The sequence below is a fragment of the Physeter macrocephalus genome, chromosome 11, assembly GCF_002837175.3.
Source record: "Physeter macrocephalus isolate SW-GA chromosome 11, ASM283717v5, whole genome shotgun sequence".
Lineage (NCBI taxonomy): Eukaryota > Metazoa > Chordata > Mammalia > Artiodactyla > Physeteridae > Physeter > Physeter macrocephalus.
Genome location: NC_041224.1, coordinates 9,447,616 through 9,469,419, shown reverse-complemented (window position 1 = coordinate 9,469,419; position 21,804 = coordinate 9,447,616). Strand labels below are relative to the sequence as shown.

The 21,804-nt window shown below is 38.7% G+C and overlaps 1 protein-coding gene across 1 annotated transcript in view; it reads left to right on the top strand.

Moving 5' to 3' along the window:
- The window catches only part of MRC1 (mannose receptor C-type 1), a 100,627-nt gene extending 88,645 nt beyond the window's left edge, over window positions 1-11,982 (top strand). Inside the window, exons 27-30 of the mRNA XM_007109853.3 lie at window positions 8,042-8,155; window positions 8,677-8,841; window positions 9,991-10,032; window positions 11,053-11,982. Of these exons, the coding sequence (XP_007109915.1) occupies window positions 8,042-8,155; window positions 8,677-8,841; window positions 9,991-10,032; window positions 11,053-11,303 (572 nt within the window). The 3' untranslated portion in view covers window positions 11,304-11,982. The remainder of the gene's footprint in view (window positions 1-8,041; window positions 8,156-8,676; window positions 8,842-9,990; window positions 10,033-11,052) is intronic.
- The last annotated feature ends 9,822 nt before the right edge of the window (window positions 11,983-21,804 follow it).

Sequence of the window (21,804 nt, the reverse complement as noted above, 5' to 3'; positions counted from 1 at the left end):
CCCGTGTCCCCTGCATCGGCAGGCGGACTCTCAACCACAGCGCCACCAGGGAAGCCCTCTTTTTCTTTTTTAATCTATTAAGCCACTCTATGTTTTTTGACTGGAGAATTTAGTCCATTTATATTTATAGTAATTATTGGTAGGTATGCACTTAATATTGCCATTTTGTTAATTGTTTTCTGTCTGTCCTGACCTTCCTTTGTTCCTTTCTTCCTCTCTGCTCACTTCCTTTGTGATTTGATGCCTTCTCAGTAGTATTACTTAGATTCTTTTCCTTTTATTTTGTGTATCTACTATAGGTTTTATTGTGTGGTTATTGTGAAGATTACATGAAACATCTTATAGTTATAACAGTGTATTTAAAGCTGATAACAACTTAACTTTGAATGTATGCAAACAGTCTGTATTTTTACATTCCCCCGACCTTTTATATTTTTGATGTCACAATTTACATCTTTTTATATTGTGTATACATTAACAAATTATTGTATTTATAGTTATTTTTAATACTTTTGTCTTTTAACCTTTATACAACAGTCATAGGTGATTTACTTACCACCATTATAATATCAGAATATTCTGGATTTTCCTATACATTTACCTTTACTGTTGAGTTTTATATTTTCAAACATTTTCTTATTACTAATTAGTGTCCTTTCGTTTTAGCTTGAAGAATTCCCCTTGACATTTCTTATAAGGCAGGTCTATTGGTGATGAACTCTTTCACCTTTTGTTTGTCTTGAAAACTCTTTATCTCTCATTTCATTCTGAATGACAGTTTTGCTAGGTAGAGTATTCTTGGCTGGAAGCTTTTATCTCTAAGCACTTGAAATATATCTTCTCACTCCCTTCCAGCCTGCAAAGTTTCTCCTGAAAAATTTGTTTTGTCTTACAAGGGTTCCCTTTTATGTAACAAGTTGCTTTTCTTTTGCTGTTTTTAAGAATCTCTCTTTGTCTTTAATTTTTGACAATTTAATATAATGTGTCTCAGTGTTTGTCTCTTTTTATTCATTATATTTGGTACTCCTTATGTATGCTTCCTGGATCTAGATGTCTGTTTCTTTCCCCAAGGTTAGGGAAATTATCAGCCTTAGTTCTTTGAATAAGCTTTCTGCCCCCATCTCTCTCTTCTCCTTGAATTCCTCTAATGTGTAGATTGATCCTCTTGCTGTCGTCTCATAAGTCCTTTAAGCTAACTTGACTCTTTTTGATTCTTTTTTTCTTTTTGCTTCAGGATATATTTGACTGCCCTTTCTTTGAGTTTACTCTTTCTTTCTTCTAGTTTTCTAGTCTGCTGTTGAACACCTCTATTGAACTTTTCATTTAAGTTATTGTGTTCTTCAGCTTTGTGATTTCTCTTTGGTACTTTTAAATATTTTCTCTCTCTTTGTTGAAATTCTTACTTTGTTCATGCATTACTTTCCTGACCTCAATGAGTATCTTTATAGCTGTTATTCTGAACTCTCTATTGGGTAAATTACTTGTCTCTGTTTTATTAATATCAGTTTGGCGATGTATCTTGTTCTTTTGCTTGGAAAATATTTTGCTTTTTCTTTATTTTCCTTGACTCTCTGTTTTGGTTTCTGCACATTAGATAAAAGAGACACCTCTCCCAGTCTTGAGAGTGGTCTTGTGTGGGAGATGAACCTCATCAGTCAATCCAGCCCAAGTTCCTGTTTGTCACTCAAAACTTTGTGGTTATACAAGCTGTTGTCTTTGTTTCTAGTGGCTCCCAGTGGTTGAGGGTGTGCCAATACCTGATGATATCCCAAAGGAGAGGATCACAGTTAGCACATAAAAGCAGACTGATTAGAAGCTGGACCCTCAGGCAGCACCTGGGAAAGTATATAAGCCAGGTGTGTGTCTAAGCTCCTTCCAGAGACCTGTTGGTGACCTGATTTTATCATTGCAGCAAGTCGGAGAAAGAAGGTGGCAGAAGGGCCCACCAGCTCCCCCAGGAGGGTCACAGCTAGCCCCTTGCTGCATGCAAATTAGCAGCTGGACCCCCCAGGCAGCAGGTTGTGAAGTATGCAGTCAGTCCCCTTCTAGGGAAAGACTGAGAGGTGGGCATTTTTATCTGTTCCCTCTTAGCTGAGCCCTGGGAGAATAGCCATGGCAAGTGTTTGGTGCCCCTTAACAACTGCTGCTTTGTTTTCTGTGGTCCTATGGGTCTCGTGGCTGCAAACCCCATTAGCTTCCAGAGTTAGGCATTTGGGGGGCCTATTCCTTCAAATAGAGGAACAGGAGCCTAAAAATTTGGAGTGCTAGATGTATTGTTGAAACCCTTCTCTATTCAGGAAGAAGCTGGCAATTAGGGGCTCCCTCCTGATTATATGGCACTGTGTCATGGGTTGGGTTTATGAAGAGAGTGTGTCTCAGCCTGTCCTACTCATTTAGATGTTTGTGTTTTCTCAGTTTCCCTATACGTAGGAGTCACTGAGTTTCTGGATTTTACTGATAGAATTGCTCCATGTGTAGGTGTTCACTGGTGTGTATGTGGGAGAAGGGAATTTCAGGAGCCGTCTATGTTGCCACAGGGAGTTTAAAAACTCCCTATGACTTTTTACTTTAAATTCTGAGTCAGGAGAAGTCTACTTTGTCAGTTTTTGCTTCATGTATTTCAAGGCTTTATTGTTCGGTGCATATATGTCTATATTTGTCATATCTCCTTGATGAATTAAAACTTTAATCATTATTAAACATCCTTATTTGTCTCTAGTAACAATTTTTGTCTGAAAGTCTTTTGTCTAGTATCAGTATAGCCACTCCAGCTCTTCTTTATTTACTATTTGTCTGGAATATCTCTTTCCATGCTTTTACTTTTAACACGTTTATGTTTTTGAATCTCAGATGTGTGTTTTGTAGATAAAATATAGTTGTATTATTTTAAAATTTATTTTTATTTTTTATTCATTTTGCCAATCTCTGTCTTTTGATTAGAGTACTTAATCCATATACATTTAATGTAATTACTGGTAAGGTAGGATTTATATCTGCCATTTAATTTATTTTATATTTGTCTTATGTATTTTGGTTCCTCTATTTATCCATTTCTACCCTCTTTCACATTAAATAGATAATCTCTAGTGTACCATTTTAATTTCCTTGTTATATTTTTTACTATGTGTTGTTTAGTCATTTTCTTAGTGGTTGCCCTGGAGATGATAAATGACATCTTAATATGCAACAATCTAGTTCAAATCAATATAAATTTAATTTCAATAGAGTACAAAATTTTGCTCTTATAATAGCCCCTTTCCCTCTACAGTCCTTTGTGTTATTATTATCATATAAATGAATCTTTATACATTGTATGCCCATCAGCACAGATTTATAATTATTGTTTTATGCAGTTGTCCTTAAATCATATAAGATTAAACAAAAGTATAAACAAAAAATAAATTCGTACTGTCTTTTGTTTTGTTTTTTAGAAGATGTTGGGGGTAGGAGTTTATTAATTAATTTATTTATTTTTGCTGTGTTGGGTCTTCATTTCTGTGCGAGGGCTTTCTCTAGTTGCGGCAAGTGGGGGCCACTCTTCATCATGGCGCGCGGGCCTCTCACTATCGCGGCCTCTCTTGTTGCAGAGCACAGGCTCCAGATGCACAGGCTCAGTAGTTGTGGCTCATGGGCCTAGTTGCTCTGTGGCATGTGGGATCCTCCCAGACCGGGGATCAAACCCATGTCCCCTGCATTAGCAGGCAGATTCTCAACCACTGTGCCACCAGGGAAGCCCTGTCTTTTGTTTTTACCTATGTAGTTTCCTTTACTGGTGGTCTTTATTTCTTCATGTGGATTTAAGTTGTTGTCAAGTATCCAGAGCACAGGCTCCAGATGCACAGGCTCAGTAGTTGTGGCTCATGGGCCTAGTTGCTCTGTGGCATGTGGGATCCTCCCAGACCGGGGATCAAACCCATGTCCCCTGCATTAGCAGGCAGATTCTCAACCACTGTGCCACCAGGGAAGCCCTGTCTTTTGTTTTTACCTATGTAGTTTCCTTTACTGGTGGTCTTTATTTCTTCATGTGGATTTAAGTTGTTGTCAAGTATCCTCTTATTTTGGCCTGTAGGATTTTCTTTAGTATTTCTTGTAGAGTAGATCTGCTAGTGACAAATTCTCTCCATTTTTGTTTATCTAAGTATGTCTTTAAAGAAGATGTGGCACATATATACAATGGAATATTACTCAGCCATTAAAAAGGAACAAAGTTGAGTTATTTGTAGTGAGTTGGATGGACCTAGAATCTGTCCTACAGAGTGAAGTAAGTCAGAAAGAGAAAAACAAATACCATATGCTAATGCATATATATGGAATTTTAAAAAGCGGCGCTGATGAACCTAGTGGCAGGGCAGGAATAAAGATGCAGATGTAGAGAACAGACTTGAGGGCATGGGGGGGAGGGGAAGCAGGAATGAAGTGAGAGCGTAGGATTGACATATATACACTGCCAAATGTAAAATGGAAGGCTAGTGGGAAGCTGCTGCATAGCACAGGAAGATCAGCTCAGTGCTTTGTGACAACCTAGAGGAATGGGATAGGGAAGGTGGGAGGGAGGCTCAAGAGGGAGGGGATATGGGGATATATGTATGCATATAGCTGATTCACTTTGTTGTACAGCAGAAACTAACACAACATTGTAAACCATTTATACTCCAATAAAGATGTTAAAAATAAAAAAGAATGTCTTAACTTTTCCTTTATTTTTGAAGGACAGTTTTGCTGGGTAGAAAATTGTTGGTCAACAGGCATTTTCTTTCAGCCTTTTGAATATGTCATCCTACTGCCTTCTGGTCTCTGGGGTTTCTGATGAGAAAGCAGTGTTAATTATATTGAGAATCTCTTGCACATGATGAATCACTTCTCTCTTATTACTTTTAAGATTCTCTTCTTTGGATAGTTTGATTAGGATGTGGAGCTTCTTGAGATTATCTTACTTGGATGTTGTTGAGCTTCCCACATGTTTACATTAATGTTTTTCATCAATGTTGGGAAGCTATTGGCCATTATTTCTTCAAGTATTCTTCCTGCCTCTTTATCTCATTCCTCTCCTAGGACTCCCATTATGTGTATCTTGATTTGATTGGTGATGTTCCAAATATCTTTGAGACTCTGTAAATTCTGCTTCTTTTTTTCCCTCATTATCCAGACTGGATAATCTCAAGTTTGTTGATTATTTCTTTTGCTTAGTCAGAATCACTGTTAGGCCTCTCCAGTGAAGTTTTCCTTTCAAGGATTATACTTTTTAACTCCAGAATTTTATTTCTTAAAAAACAATTTCTACCTTTTTATTAATAGTCTCTATTTGGTGAACAATTGTCTCATACTTTCTTTTAGTCCTTTAGACATTTTTTCCTCTAGTTCTTTAAACATCTTTAACATAGCTGATTTAAAAAGTCTTTGTCCAGTAAGTCAGAGGTGTGGCTGTTTCAGAAACAGTTTGTATTGACTGCTTCTTTTGCTGGTATGGGTCATACTTCCGTGTTTCTTTGCATTTCTTATAATTTTTTGTTGAAAAATGAATATTTAACTCTGGAAATAAGTTTATTTCCACTCCACAAGGTTTGTTTTTGTTGCTGTTTGTTGTTATTTGCTTGCTTAGTAACTTTCCCTCATGAATTCTGTAAAGTTTGTATTCTTTATCAAGTGCGGTTACTGAAGTCTCTTGCCTACTTAGTTTAGTGGTCAGCTAATGATTGGGAACGTATTTCCTTAGTGCCTAGAACCAGAAAGTTCCCCAGGTTTTACTGAAGGGCTCGGTCTGAAGACATGCCTTCAACACTCATAGAGGCAGTTAAAAACTCTGCCTTAGCCTTCACTTCCTGCTTGTGCAGACCCTCAGGGTAAGCCAGAGGTGAGAGTGTAGGGACTTTTCAGATCTTTCATGGGCATGCACACAGTCCTGGGCATGTACACACCCCAGTGTGTGTCTGTGGCCTTCTAGACTCCCAGGAATAGGTCAATGCTTCTTAAAGCTCCCTACGGACATTTTACTCCATAGTTTTTCCTTTTAGTTTTTTGGTTACCTTGTTGTTTCCCTAAAATGTTATCACTGCTTCAGGCAGCTGTGATATTAGGTACTTGCCACTGTTAGTTTTTGACAAATACCCGCAAGGAAAAGGCTGTTTACATTGGATGAGCTCTGAGTCAGGTCAAATCAAGGCAAGCTTTGCCAAGTGAGGTTTTCCAGGGAAATGTCAGAGAGATCAAATAATGGAAATTCTTTGAGAATGTGACTTAGAAAGAACCCCAATCCCATTCTGACTTTGCCAGTGTCTTCCTGGCTTCTGTATTTCACTGTGATTTTGAGGCCGTTAGTTTTTCAGGCAGTCACAGAGCTAGGGATAAAGCTATGGGATTAGGACAAGTTACAACACCATGTAGCTTACTTTTCTTACTGAGAGTCAAGCATTGTCTTGAATAAATGCTTCCTGGATTGTTACAAGCTGTTGGTTAACTTTCAGGGTTCTGAAAAAGTTGATTTTGAAAAATTTGTTAGTGTTCTTATTGCTTTTGTAGAGGAGAGGAATTTCAGGGGTACTTACTCTGCCATTCCTTATGATGTCACTTGAAACCTGCTTTTTCTTAATTAAAAAAATGTTTTTCTTTCATGTTGCTGGGTATTTTTTTTTAAAAATCTTGCAGTGAATGTGTAGAAACTTTGTTTTCAACTTTAGATAACTATATTTTCCTGTTAATGAATGATTTGCATTCATCAAAATATGTCACAAATATATTGAAATGGCTGTTGTCTATGAAATATGTTTAATAATGGATTATGAAATTATGCAATGAAAACAGTCATCAAGAGTATTAATAATCCAGGACCCAGTAACATGGGGTGCAAGCATATGGTTAAGTATAGGTCCTCAAGATCCAGATGCCTGGATCATGCCATGACTTTGCCCTCCACTATCATTAGGATCTTGGTAAATTACTTACCCTCTGGACTTTAGGTTCCTTATCTGTAAAATGGAGTAACAGTATTACTAATTTAATAAGATTGTTGTAAAATTTTAGTGACATCATGCTTATAAAGCCCAAAGCAAAATGTCTGGCATAAACTGCTTAAGTTATATTTTAAGTTGTTATTATTTAAAATTCTGTAATTTAACTATAAAATACAGTGCAGGCACTGAATCAATCTTTGACTGGGTTGTCAATGCCATAGTCATCTAAGCAGTCTTTCTGTTTCCTCTCTCCTTTTTGTGCAGTCCTATACATAACAGCTGGATTAATACTCCTAGAGTGCATTGCATCATTCTGCTGCCTGAAAAAAACTGTGTTTTTTAATCACCACATTACCCTAAATACCAGTCTCCTACCATCTGCAGTGAGACCTAACCCAAGTCTTTTTTCACCCATTGACCAGATTCATCCAGCCAAACTGAACTATCTATTAACACTATTCATTTACTCCAATAATTGCCTTATCTATCTATCTATCTATCTATCTATCTGTCTGTCTATCTATCTATCTACCTACCTACCTATCTATGTCATATCCTGTTACTAAAAACCAAATATGGAGAATTCCATGCATCTGTGAGCTATCTTTGTTCCTGAAGAAGCTCTGTGCTTCCCTTTCTATTCATCTTTTCTCGTATTCTTCCTCTTCCCGGAATTATTTTCTATCCTTTCTACTTGAAATCTGATGCTCCCTAGTATCTTAAATTCTGTCTCCTCCGTGCTTCCTTTTAGTTGCTTCCCCTAAAACAAATATTCTCCTAATACATTTCTTTATGCTCTCAACTCATTACTACCCACTGAACCATAACCTTCTTAAACATTCTATGTCCTACTCATCTTTGTATATCCAGCAGTGAGTCGTTAAGTGCTTGTACACAAATGATGCTTAAAAAAATAATATTTTCAGAATGGAAACAAATTCTTAGAAGCCAAATGGCCACTCTTTGAAATTCTTCTCCTTAAGTGGAGATAGTGGGATGATTTTTATTGCTCTTAATATCAATACTATCATTATAAAAATATTTTCAACTACTTAAATATACTGCCATCATATTTATTCTTTTGTACTCTGCAGGTTCCTCTCTGGTTACCGTTGAAAGTGCTGCCGAATCAAGTTTCCTGTCATATCGAGTTGAGCCACTTCAAAGCAAAGCCAACTTTTGGATAGGATTGTATAGAAATGTTGAAGGTAATTTTTGCAGCATGATTATTGAATCACAAACATTTCAAAATGTAGGTAAAACAAGTTTTCAGTCCTAGAAAGTCTTGCCTTAAGTAATGATTAATTTGTGAAGAGTTGGAAAATTCAAACTCATATTTTCATTTGAGGTAAGAAGTGAAAATTTAAATGACTCACATATTAGGCTATCTTGAAAGTTGCTAATTAAAGAATATCTACTGTAGCTAAGTTAAAGAAGTTTTAAAAAATATTTTCTATCTTTTGCCAGGAAAAAAACAATTAGGGGAGGATAAGTGTACATATTTATACTAATTAGGAATAAATTTTCAACTAAAACTACATGAGAAACACATTCTCGGTTTCCCTGTAGCAACTAGTTACTATTATCTTGCTATGAAAAGTTTGGTTGTAAACAACTGTTGATTGCGGTATAAAATAACATGCTTAGAAATTTTACATGAATAAGTTGAATTTATTTTAAGGCAAGTTATTTTTAACTTCTATTTTTATTGGCTTTCTCTGATAATCAGGAATGTGGCTATGGATAAACAACAACCCACTCTCCTTTGTCAACTGGAAAACAGGAGATCCCTCTGGTGAAAGAAATGATTGTGTCGCTTTATATGCAGCTTCTGGATTTTGGAGTAATATTCACTGTTCTTCCTACAAAGGATACATTTGTAAAAGACCAAAATGTAAGTTAGAATTTGTCCTATGGTATGTGTGTTTCCAGGCTCCCATCTCTTTCAAATATTAAGATATCAGGTGTGTAATTATCAATATAATGCGACTACAGGTTCCTTGCAACCCCTCCCTCTTTATAAGTGAGAAATCCAATCTGCTGTGGTGATCAGTTGCTGTCTGCAGTTTTGAGTGAGCACAAAACACTCTCTTTCTGCTTAACTGACATAACGATTTTGATATATCAATACATTTATAATGGGATATCCACGCACATGGATTTGTGAAATTGTGAGCAGTTTGGAGAGCCAGGCCTATGGCGTGAGAGAAAAAGGGGTGAAATACTTACCCTGGCCAAACCAAAGTGGACAGTGGGGAGGAATGAGAATTTATTAAGGAATAAATCATGTAACACTAATTAAGTTTCCTTCTGAGATTGAATGACAGACTATCTCAGGACAGGGGCTGGGGGAATTAATAATATTATATGCCCATGCTGTGATACTCTCTGGACTTCCATAATGTTTTATGCTATTCTACTCCATGTAATATCTTTCCCAAGAGACAAAATTATAAATTAGATAAGAGATTTAAATAAATGAGTTGGATAAATTAACCCTCCATCCCCAGTAGATTTTATTTTATTTGAGAATGGCATAGTTCTTCATTCTTTGAAAGCTCTGTTCTAAGATACGACACCCTTTGGTGCAATGTTGGAATCTTATTGTATTTTTCATTCAAATGCCTTGTAATACCTTATGCTTCAGTGCGCCATTTTCAAAACTGCTAGCCTAGGATACATTATTTATGGGTAGATTGGGTAGATTTTGAGGGTGAGTATCAGTGGCTCAAATGCAACTGGGGAGATCATATTTTCAGATCTTCCAATGTAGTCAAACTCATCATGCAGCTATAGGATGCTGTTATAGGATAGATAGATAGATCAATCTATATAAATATGCAGATTTTATCTATCAATCAATCATCCATCATCTATCTATCTATCTATCTATCATCTATTTATTGTCTATATATACCATATATCACCATAAATCCAACATGAATGATTTGATGTATTTGTAAACCAAATAATGCTCACTATCTACACGCAATTATTATGGGTTTTTAATAAGTATTTAATTATTTTCTTATTTTACAAACAGTTGTTGATGCTGAACCTACTCATACCTTAATTACAACAAGAGGTAAGACCATTTTGAAATTTTAATTTCCATATTAGTAATATATCAATCAAATTTGTTTGTTTTAAAAACCACAATAATCCCTTCCTATCCACCCTGCACTCTCAGTCGAATTTCTTGAGCTATACTAGCCTTTGTCATTATGACATCGACCTTCCTTAAATGACGCCCTAGAAAAGCAGGCCTTGGAGTCAGGTGGGTGTTTTTATCATAGATCTTACTGAGGACATTGATTGTTCTGTTACAAAGGGTTGCCCTATGAGAACCCACGGAGGAAATTTCTCTTAGGAATCCCTGTGATTTTTTTCTTTCTTTCTAAAGTGAGATTTATAGCTTGCCTAAAGCCCCCTTATTAACTTCATAAGTGCTGTTTGTGAACTAATACTCATGTGTTCAAATTTCCACCACTCACTTTCTTTTTTCCCCCGAATTATTTTGAAACAGGTGTAAATATTTTAAAATTTTAAAATATTGCACCGTGGTCGTAACTTTTACAGTTTGAGGCGCAACTGTAAAACTAACGCAACTTTCTTACCGTTTCACAATTTCGTAGATGGAAGATTCATTCCCACTGTAGATCTCAGCAACCTCAGAAAACTTTTTTTCTTTCCTTATTAAGTTGAGAACTTTTACCTTTTCACTTAAAGGAAGCACTTTATGGCTTCTCTTAGGCATATTGGAGTTGCCAGCATCACTACTCTTGGGCTTTGGGGCCGTTATTAAATAAAATAAGGGTCACATGAACACACACACACAAAATAAGTAAAATAAAATATTATGCTAGTTCAGGGCTACATAGATACATGAAATATTCTTGCAACTGCGTAATCATCTTAACATGTAAAATAATCCTCTGTGTCACATGGACTTCTGTTTTCATGTCCTGCATTCTGTTTGGCAAATGTCACTGGAAAGAAACTTTATGAATTTTAGTTTTCCTAAGAAGAAAGTTGTATTGTTTCCATAGCATTCCACGTTCTGCCTCCCCTTAACTCGTTTCCTAATATGTTTATTTCTTTATAGTTGACCCAAGGAAGATGGGCTCTTCCAGACCGTCTTCCAACATGGCAGGAGTGGTCATCATCGTGGTCCTCCTGACGGTAATGGGCGCCGGCTTCGCTGCATATTTCTTTTACAAGAAAAGACGCGTGCATGTCCCTCGAGAGGACACTTTTGAGAACACTCTCTATTTTAATAGTGGATCGAGTCCAGGAACTAGTGACACAAAAGATCTCATGGGCAACATTGAACAGAATGAACATGCAGTCATCTAGAATCATGGTGTGATTTAGGTATATTTGAATTTCATAAGATTATAACTAAAATGGTAAAGTCTTTCATTCAATGTGATTATTTCCTTTCAAATTAGTACTGTATTACACTGGTCTGTCCTTTTCCTTTGCCTCATGGAAAAAATAATTGTTTATTTTCTAGCCTGGCAAGATATTTTCACAAAAGAGGGATATAGTAACATTGACTACTATGTTTAAAAAGATCTTAGGTGAATATACAGCATTGGTGTGTTGCTAGTGTCAACTGCATACAGATGACAAGAACCCCAGAAACAACCAGCTAAGCTTCTTGAAATCATTTAAGGAGCTCCCAAAGAATTGTTACCCATTGAATAGTTATTCAGTAATTAGACGACCATTTTAAAAGCCAAGTACAAATAACCTCAGGTGACACAAAAATTTAGTCACTTTTTTTCTCATACCCATCTTGATTTTTACTCCAATGGTTTAGAATTATATTTTTACATGTGCGGAAAGAATAAGGCAGCTGAGAATCTTGTTTGCCCCAAGCAGGATTTTCCAGGCTGAATATTGCAAATGTGTTCTTTGTCCTGTTTTTTGTATATCAAGAATGCAAAGATGTGAAATAAAAATGTAGATTTGCATAACTGGATGTATTTAGATAATGTGAAATAGACATCAAAAACAAGGTCTATTTTTAATGGATTTGTATTTTGGTGATCTTGGTAAGTGTAAATTTTCTTTTAACTGAGATTTATTTATCCATTTACTTTACACTTCACTGTACTCTGAAAATAAATGATATAATTAGTAGAGGAATTCTTTAAACTCTTCATCTGTTTGGAAAAAAAAGATTGTTAAAACACCGCATAAAATGAATTTTTTACCATAATGACTTGGCCAGTTTCCCTGGATCTTTCCCCTGTAACACTGACTTATTTCAGAATTCAACAATCAAAGGCACTGTTATTGGGAATTAGGTCTCTAATATCATTTTCTCACTTTAACATTTCCTTTTTGCTTAAAAAGTTTTGCCTTAGATAAAGCTTTATGTACATTGTGAAATACATTGGAGGTGTCACATCTCGCACAGGTAGCATGCTTCCAGCTCATTCTTGCCTTTCCCAAGGGGTTGCTCACGGGCAGAAATTCCTTACCTGAGGTCCCTAAACAGGACTCCTTAGATGGCATTAAGGGGTCTATGAAGGCCCCCCAAATTGTATGCAAAATGTCTCTATTTGTGTTTATGCCTTATTTTTTTTCTGGGAAGAAAATAGCTAGATTTTCAAGAGAGTCTGTAATTCAAAAAGGACCAAGAAGTAGTGTACTGTGTAGGAGGTAAGGTGAGGTTTGCAATACCCCACCTTAGATAGGTGACAGGTAGAAAGAAACAGGATGAGAGAGGTGGGAAATTGTGGGAAAGCTTGCTGAGAACAAACAACTCTCATGCTTCAGATAATAGAAAACCAACTGCTTTTATTTTCCTGGTAAGAACACAACATATTCCATTAGAGGAAGTTCCAGTGGAAACAATGGCTGTGTGTCAAAGGAGCATGTGGTTAATTATACTGAAAACAATCTTCATATATACATATTTTTTTCTTTTAAGATACAGGAGAAAGATACAGAAGAGAATTAGAACTGTGAAAGAGGAGTGTATGAGTGGGCACGATTTACAAACTCTTTACACAAGTCATTTTCATCATAACTCAGAGCTGCATTTTTGCAGAAAATATTTTGGACTTCAAACAACATATATCTCAGACTTAAATGTCTTATCCTTTCAAGAAACTGTATTCGGCAGGGTGCTGAGTTTTATGCTTCACACCCTCACATTATCCACTCAAACATACAATCAAATAGATAGGTCATCTGTATCTATATATGTACCCAAATTCAGTAGTAACATATTAATAAGCATTTTTTTTGGAGGGGGGCATGTTTTATAAAGCAGAGAAGAGCAGTTTTTGTTTGCTTTTTTGCATTTCTTTTTGGTTTTGGTTGTTGTAGTTGATTTGTTTTCGTTTCTGTTTAAATAAATTTATTTATTTTATTTATTTATTTTTGGCTGCGTTGGGTCTTCATTGCTGCATGCAGGCTTTCTCTAGTTGAGACGAGTGGGAACTACTTTTTGTTGGGGTGCGCGGGCTTCTCCTTGCAGTGGCTTCTCTTGTTGTGGAGCACGGGCTCTAGGTGTGCAGGCTTCAGTAGTTGTGGCACATGGGCTCAGTAGTTGTGGCTCGTGGGCTCTAGAGAACAGGCTCAGTAGTTGTAGCGCATGAGCTTAGTTGCTTCGCAGCATGTGGGATCTTCCCGGACCAGGGCTTGAACCCATGTCCCCTGCACTGGCAGGTGGATTCTTAACCACTGCGGCACCAGGGAAGCCCCTGTTTTTGTTTTTTAACCGGAAATTCTTTCTGGGGATTAAATGTTTAAGTGCTCTCCTCAGTGGCTTTGCACTTGTTTTCATCAGAATTCCGCAGCCAGAAGATTCTTAAGGATATTTTTTCCCCAGGTGAACTCAAAACAATGTGAATAGTCTGTAACTTGAACTCTAAAATTAAAGATGATATCTCGAGAGACTGGTAATCTCTTGCTTTATCCATTTTCAATGTTCACTCAGCCATCTGTTTGTACATTTACCCATTAGTTCATCAAGTATTCCCTGAGCATCTAATACATACGCCAGGCATTGAGCTAGGTCCTGGAGATTCAAATATGGCTGAGAAGCAGTGCTTGTCCACAAGAAGTGCACAGTCTAGTGGAGGTCCAGACACAAAAGATCATTTTGGGGGATTTTTTATTGATGTATACTTGATGTACACTATTATATAAATTACAGGTGTTCAATATAGTGATTCACAATTTTTAAAAATTACACTCCATTTATAGTTATTATAAAATGTTGGCTATATTCCCAATGTTGTACAGTATATCCCTGTAGCTTATTTTCTACCTAATTGTTTGTACCTCTTAATCCCCTACCCTTATATTGCCCCCCAGCCTGTAACCACTAGTTTGTTCTCGATATCTGTGAGTCTGCTTCTTTTTTGTTACGTTCACTAGTTTGTTGTATATTTTAGATTCCACTGGTAAGTAATACCATACAGTATTTTTCTTTCTCTATCTAACTTATTACTTAGAATAATGCCTTCCAAGTCCATCTCTGTTGTTGCAGATGGCAAAATTTCATTCTTTTTTATGGCTGAACAATATTCCATTGTGTAAATATAGCACATCTTCTTTATGAATTCATCTGTTGACAGGCACTTAGGTTGCTTCTGTATCCTGGCAATTGTAAATAATGCTGGTTTGAACATTGGGGTGCAGGTATCTTTTAGAATTAGTGTTTTCTCTCTCTTTTGGGATGTATACCCAGGAGTGGAATTGCTGGGTCACATGGTAGTTCTGTTTCAGTTTTCTGAGAAAGCTCCATACTGTTTTCCACACTGGCTGCACCAGTTTACACTCCCAACAACAGTGTATAAGGATTCCCTTTTCTCCACATCCTCACCAACGTTTGCTATTTGTGTTCTTTTTGATCATGGCCATTCTGACAGGTGTGAGGTGATAGCTCATTGTGGTTTTGATTTGCATTTCCCTGGTGATTAGCAACATTGAACATCTTTTCATATGCCTGTTGGCCATCTGTATTTCCTCTTTGGAAAAATGTCTCTTCAGGCCTGTTGCCCATTTTTTAATCAGGTTGTTTGTTTTTTTTGATGTTGAGTTATATGAGCTTCCAGAACCTCATTTTTAACGTAATGTAGTCTTTAAAGACACTGTCTCTGAATACAGTGACATTCTGAGGTTCTATGTGTTAGGGCTTCAACATATGAATAAATGTTGAAATATGTTGAAATGCCAAAATAAATAAATAAGTAAATAAATAAATAAATAAATATGAAAAAATAAAATAAAAGAGACCCCACAGAGCTTCCTGCCCTTCCGTCATGTGAGGACCCAGAGAGAAGATGGCCATCTATGAACCAGGAAGCAGGTTGTCAGCAGACACTGAATCTGCTGGTGCCTTGATCTTGGACTTCCCAGCCTCCAGAATGGTGAGAAATAAATTTCTGTTGTTTATAAACCACCATATATCTTGTTATAGAAGCCCAAATGGATTAAGACATTCTCCCAATGCTGTGTTTATACATTCCCTTCACAATCACCATGAATGAATATGTGTGAGTTGACAATTTGTCCCTCTTATCCAGTCTTAGAACATAAACTCAAGGAGGGGAAAGGCCAGACATTATGTTGTCCTGGGCAGACCCCTAGATCTTTGTGGAAAGAACCATTTCTCTACACCGTTGGCGATAACAGAAAATTGTTTATCACCATAGAGACTCTCACCTCGTGGAAGTGTCAGTTTCCTTGGGTCGGAGTTTGCTCAGCTTCTAAAAGGAAGTAAATGGAAACCTTCTTATGCTCATGACCATCTTAACTCTGTAATCCAGCTTTGTTCTCTTGAGAAGTGAAAGAGCGAAAGAAACTTCTTCTGCTTCTTTGAGAAAAATTGCCATAAATCTTTCAAAGAGGATTTTGTCTCTTGTTTTGCCCAAGTTTTCTGGAAATCAGAGTAACACTTGGCTCTAAAGAAAATAATAATAATAATAAGGCTCTAATAGGGAAACTGATTAAGTACCTATCAAATGTCAGGCACAGAGACAGGTAATCAAATGAATTCCAGCTTGTCCTGGAATGTGTTCTGCTGACTGCCATGTTTCACCCGGGGGCTTAATTCCAAAACTCAGAGGCCCTGGCTCTTGAACTGGTGGGGACACAGGAGAGGAACTGGAAGTATCCAATGAAGAAGAAAGGAGGGTGTGGGATTGATGGTCTCCAGGGAACTACTTCTCTGCATATGACGTTCCCTCTACCTGGCGAGGTTTGACTCCGTCCGGGAAACACCAGCTTGCAAGATGGGCTAAACCTCTACAGTCTCTCTGTGTTCGTGTTATTGATCTTGGGTCTTATAATAAAAAGTTGCAATTTTCTCTGGGCATGTCCAGGCTTCTGTCTGGGCCTCTGCTGCCATGTGTCGGTAGGCTGTAACTAGAGATGGATTACGAAAGAATTGCTTTCGTTGGGAGTCTTTTTCCATATCCTACGTACCCCGCCAGCCCCCTACCTGTGCCGTGAGCCACCTCCCCATATGGACTGCAGCCCGGCCAGGTACACCTGTGCTCGTCTCAAGCGCCTACGGCGGGTGTATCACAAAGCAGGAACTGGGACTCCTGCTTTGACTATCCACAGGGCCACTGCCCACCCAATGAGGACACCCAAGCCAAACCTGCAGAGCATGAAGGAAGCAGACCCAGTTCGGGACCTCAGCCTGAGCAGCTGATGCGGACTCCACTGCCAAGCGACAGAGAATCTGGGACAGCCTCCGAGAGGCCTTGGCCAACTGGAACCTGTGAAGCTGCTGTTGTCCTCGGAGCTCATCTTCAAGATGTGGAGTCACTGGGCTTGTTTCGCATCCTCCTGGCTCATGTTTCAAAGCCACGTCTCTTCCTTGACAAGCAGCAAAATCTCGATCCTCTGGGGTTTCCATGCAGGCAGAGAGGAGCAAGAAATACAAGGCTGGGGAGGCCAGACAGTATCAGGTAGCCTTTCCTGAAGCTGATCTTCAGAGAATCCAAGCCACTGTGTTCCTTTGGACTGTCTTCAACCAAGCGTATTCCACGGTGCCAAGTCTCAGGATATCAAAGAACCAATGGCCCAGCTCAGAGACTGTCACATAGAGAGAGCAAATTCTCCCTTCCTTTGCCTTTTTGTTTTATTCAGGCCCTCAATAGATTGAGATTTACACTCTTTTCTTTTTTTTGCGGTGCGCGGGCCTCTCACTGCTGTGGCCTCTCCCGTTGCGGAGCACAGGCTCCGGACGCGCAGGCTCAGCGGCCACGGCTCATGGGCCCAGCCGCTCCGCGGCACGTGGGATCCTCCCGCACCGGGGCGCGAACCCGGTTCCCCTGCATCGGCAGGCGGACGCGCAACCACTGCGCCACCAGGGAAGCCCTACACTCTCTTAAACTCTGAAGTATGAAGAAGTTCACATGGGAGATGCTACATAGCCCCCAAGAGAAGCTGAGTTTCCAGAAGTTCTAAGATAATAGGAAGCTGGGTTTCAATAATAAACTATCAGATGTCGATGCGGTAGTTACTATTATATTATGCCTCAACCTGACAGGGCCGCAGGGTACCCAGATAATCGGTTCAACGTTATTCTGGGTGTGTCTGTGAAGACGTTTCTGGATGAGATGAGCGTTTGAACCAGCAGGCTGAGTTAAGCAGGTCGCCCTCCTCAATGCGGGTAGGGATCATCGTCCAGTCTGTTGACAAAAAGGCAAAGGAAGGGAGAACTTGCTCCCTTGGGGTGACAAGACATCAAAGGAGTGCCTCAGGCTGAGACAGAGAGGCTTCAGTCTCAGCAAAGATTCGAGCCCCAGATGCGGAACGGAAACAGGAGAGGCAGTAAACAAAAGCAGACCACAGGGATCGAGATGAGAAGATTCTTAACAACTACCAGAGTGTACCACTGATTAGCGGGTTTCCCGGGTGTTTGACCTGGGACTTTTGCCCCAGCTTAGGATAGAATTTCTCTGCAGCCCGTCGACGTGGAGGCTCTGGGTCAGACTGAAGTTGACATAAGAAGATAAAGAAAAGCCATATTTCTCACACACATGTATGCTACTCGGACTTTCAATAGCTTTGTGAGGAATTAGCGACTGAACAATTTAAACCATTTGGAAAAGTAATGGTTTTCCTCAATATTGGATGGGTAAGCTTAACAAATTAACCGGACAGTATGTTCTCATCCCTCGATGACTTACATTTTAACACCTTGTGGGGAGAATTGCTCGCTGGATTGATCTGAGGTGTATTTCCAAAGGGTAGGACTTTTGCCCACCTTCGGGACTCAAGTGTACTTCTGTACTTTTGTATCTTGCCTATGCGGGCATCTTCCACTGCCAGTTCCTGCCCTGTCCCTAACAGTAGGAAGTCCATTCAGTCATAGACATACTCTGATACTACATTGATCAGTAGATTCCTCTCTGTTTTCAAGTGCTAGTAATCTTCTATCTAGTGGAGTAAAATGGCTGTATTACTGTTCACTGCTTGTGGCCACTATTTTCTATTGATGGGTCCTCACTACTTATCAAATACAGTGTGTAATGCTAGCAATATAAAAATGATTAAGACCCGTGCCCCATTAATGGGTGAGCTGAGGCATAAACAAGATATAAACATGTGAATGAACACACCATTGGACAAGTAGGATGAAAGAGTATCACAAGGCACAGATGATGGGGATTCTACCACACATGGGACTCATGGAAGGCTTTTCAAAAGCGGTGGTATTTGAGTTGGGTCTTAAAACAAAACTAACTATAGATTAATCAGCTGAGGGGAGAAAGGACCATTGCAGCCTGAGGGAATATCATGAATGCTAGAACCTGGGAAATTCAGTGGCCTGGAGAAGGAGCCAAAGAGAGAGGGACTGGAGAGTGACTTTTCATGGAATTACACCATAGGGCTTATATAATGATTGCAGTGTGATGATAGTGCATTTACTGAGCTCATAAATGTGCCATGTACCCAAGGCCCTGAGGGCAGGTGATATATCCATCTTAAAAAAGAAGAGAAAAAGGCTCAGAGATCCCATAAGAAGTCCTACTTGGGGCCAGTATCCTTTCCCTCAGGTCTGTCAGGCTCCTATTACCACTGCAGCCCTCTCCAAGGAATTCTAGAAACTGTCTGGTCTAGTGGTTTTAAAAATGTGTTCTGAAGAACCCTTGGATGTTGTGGAGTTCCAGAGACAAGAAAGAACACCTCCAAAACACAATCATCACTCTTCTCAGATTTACGTATGTGATTACTTCTAAGAATTTCTTTTAAAAGAAGAGTTTTGCTGCTAAAAAACATAATTCAAAAAGGAAAACCATGGATTTAGTCAAATCCTCTCTTTTAAAAATGACGCTTTTTTCCCCTGTTGCGCAAAATTATACGTTTATTATAGAAACTTTGGAAAATATTGAAAATGGAAAGAAAAATCACCTATATTCCTACCACCAGTGGGGAACTACTATTAATACTTTATAGTCAGTATTTTTGGCATGAATATATTTGACATAGTTATGATCTATATAACATTGTACATAAATGCTCAAATAATAACTTTTAAAATTATATCACGTGCCTAAAGATTGCACAAATATTAGAAATATGAGATATTTTTCATGCTGAGACTAAAATCCATTGAGTAATAAGCACTGGACAATTTAGTTTACAAAATGCTCTTGAATGGCATTAGGTTAATCAACATAACAAATGTTGAATCATTTTTTCTTGGCAATATTTGAGTTGAAATTTTTTTTAAAAGTCATCGTGCTAAAGGATATTCAAAAGATAGAAATTTCAGCCCGTCACATAATTTGACATATTTAACAATGAATGCCAAAGTCTCCATCTTAAAAGCAGAATAAAGTGTTCAATAAGGATTCTGCTGTTTTCCTAAAAATATTCTAGAAACTGCGATGTTTTTAGTGTGTGGAGTAAAAAATTATGTTTGATGGTTATATGCTTTATCGAATAGCCTTTCTCAAATGACAAAGGATAAGTTCTCAATTTTAAGATCAAACAAATGTGAAGTCAAATTTTAAAAATACCCAACACAATTCCCAGTGCTTTAGACTGGTACTCAAGATTCTGAGTAAATACGAAATGTTAAATACAGCCTTTGATTGGTAATATCTGTAACTGACTCCAGGAGGACTTTGAAACCAGTTGGAGAGTGATTAGGAGATGAAGAGAGATGTCAGAAGTTCCATCTTCCCTACGTCCTCAGAAAAGAATACGGATGCAAACCACAGCCTCTGGAATATGTTAATGATCATGTTCACCCACATCATTTCCCACGCTTCTTGCTTTGTAAATGGAAGTAGAGTTGATTTACAATGTTGTGTTAGTTTCAGGTGCACGGCACAGTGATTCTACTCTGCTCCCTTTGATACCTTATGGCCCCCAGTCAGCTCCACCTCTTGGTATTCACACCCTTAGGCTATCCCCTCCCCTCGAGTGTGGGCTGAACCTGTAATTTACTTCTGAGCAGTTCAATGGGGGGTGTCACCCTGTGATTAGAATTCCTTAGATTGCCAAGGACCACATGAGCTTGAGAGGGGATCCTCTGCGGTCCGGTCTTCAAAAGCAACCCCAGCCCTGGCTGCCACCTGGATTGCAGCCTGATGAAACCAGGCTCGGAGTGGACGACCCACGTGAACCATGCCTGGACTCCTGAGCCACAGAAACTGGGGGCTAATAAACGTGTCCTGTTCATAGCCCAAGCTTGTGGTAACCGCCGGTACAGAAATGGATGACTCATATACCTGTTTACACAGTGATTCACCCAGAGTGACTCAGGAAGTAGCTGGGTAATTAATCGGCCACCAGGCCCCCTCATCCCAACTCTCCATTTCCGTGAGCTTTCTCCATGTCTGCAAATGTCATTTCAAGAGGCAGAAAAAGACGGCAAGACCTATCATTGTTGTCTCAAGGGGTACCAGTGTTTGCATTTGGTGCAAATCAGCAGAGAATTGGACAAAAAGGATGTCACAGGTAGGGGTTTATGGATTTCACTCAACCAACGCTCCAAGGATAGGCAACCAGGGCCCCTGGGGTGACCTGGATGATACTTCTAGGGCCCAGCTCCCCTTCTTTTGTCTTCCTGCTTCAACTTGAAGGGGGAGGCTCTTGTTCTTTTGCTCTTTACCTCACGCGGGGCCACATGTGATGTCACTTCTGCATCTCAGGCAGGAGGGCCTCTCCGATGCCCCCAGCAGCCTGCTACTCACATCATCTCCAAGCTGTGTCATGTGTCTTCTTCTAAAGAGTCTGGAGAAGCGCGAGTTTTTAGTTGGGCACTTTGCTACCCAACAAATGAAAGCAGGAGGAATGGATATCGGGTAGACCTCTAGCATGGTCTGCACTCAACGCCCCTTTCCCACAGAAAGAACTATGGAAAGACAGGAAAAAAAGAAGAGAGGAAATAAAAAGAGTGGAAATTAATGATGTGGAAAGCCAGCTATAATGAGGATCATCAAAACCAAACTGAAAGGTGAATTTTTGAAATGACTAATAAAATAAATCCATTTCTAGCAGGACCGACACTGTATAATGAGTACAAAGAGTGAGCTTTAAAATCATTCGTATAACATAATCCATCTGTTATCTCTGGTGGAGAGGCCACCCTCCTCTTCTTTATGCTCTTAGGTATTTTCTGCAGTTTTTTTTTCTATTAGTAATCATACATGGTTTTCATAAGGAGAAAAAAATGTTGTTTGAAAGTTGCACATGAAATGTGTGTTTTGTAAAAAATCATGTTTACTATCAGTTTCCAAATCAAAGATAATCTAAATGTCTACATTTAAAACAGTTGACATTTTCCAATTGTTTGAAATACAGTGATGTCGTAGAATCAGGAGATGAATAAAACTAGTATTTACTCTGTAGATGCTGCCTT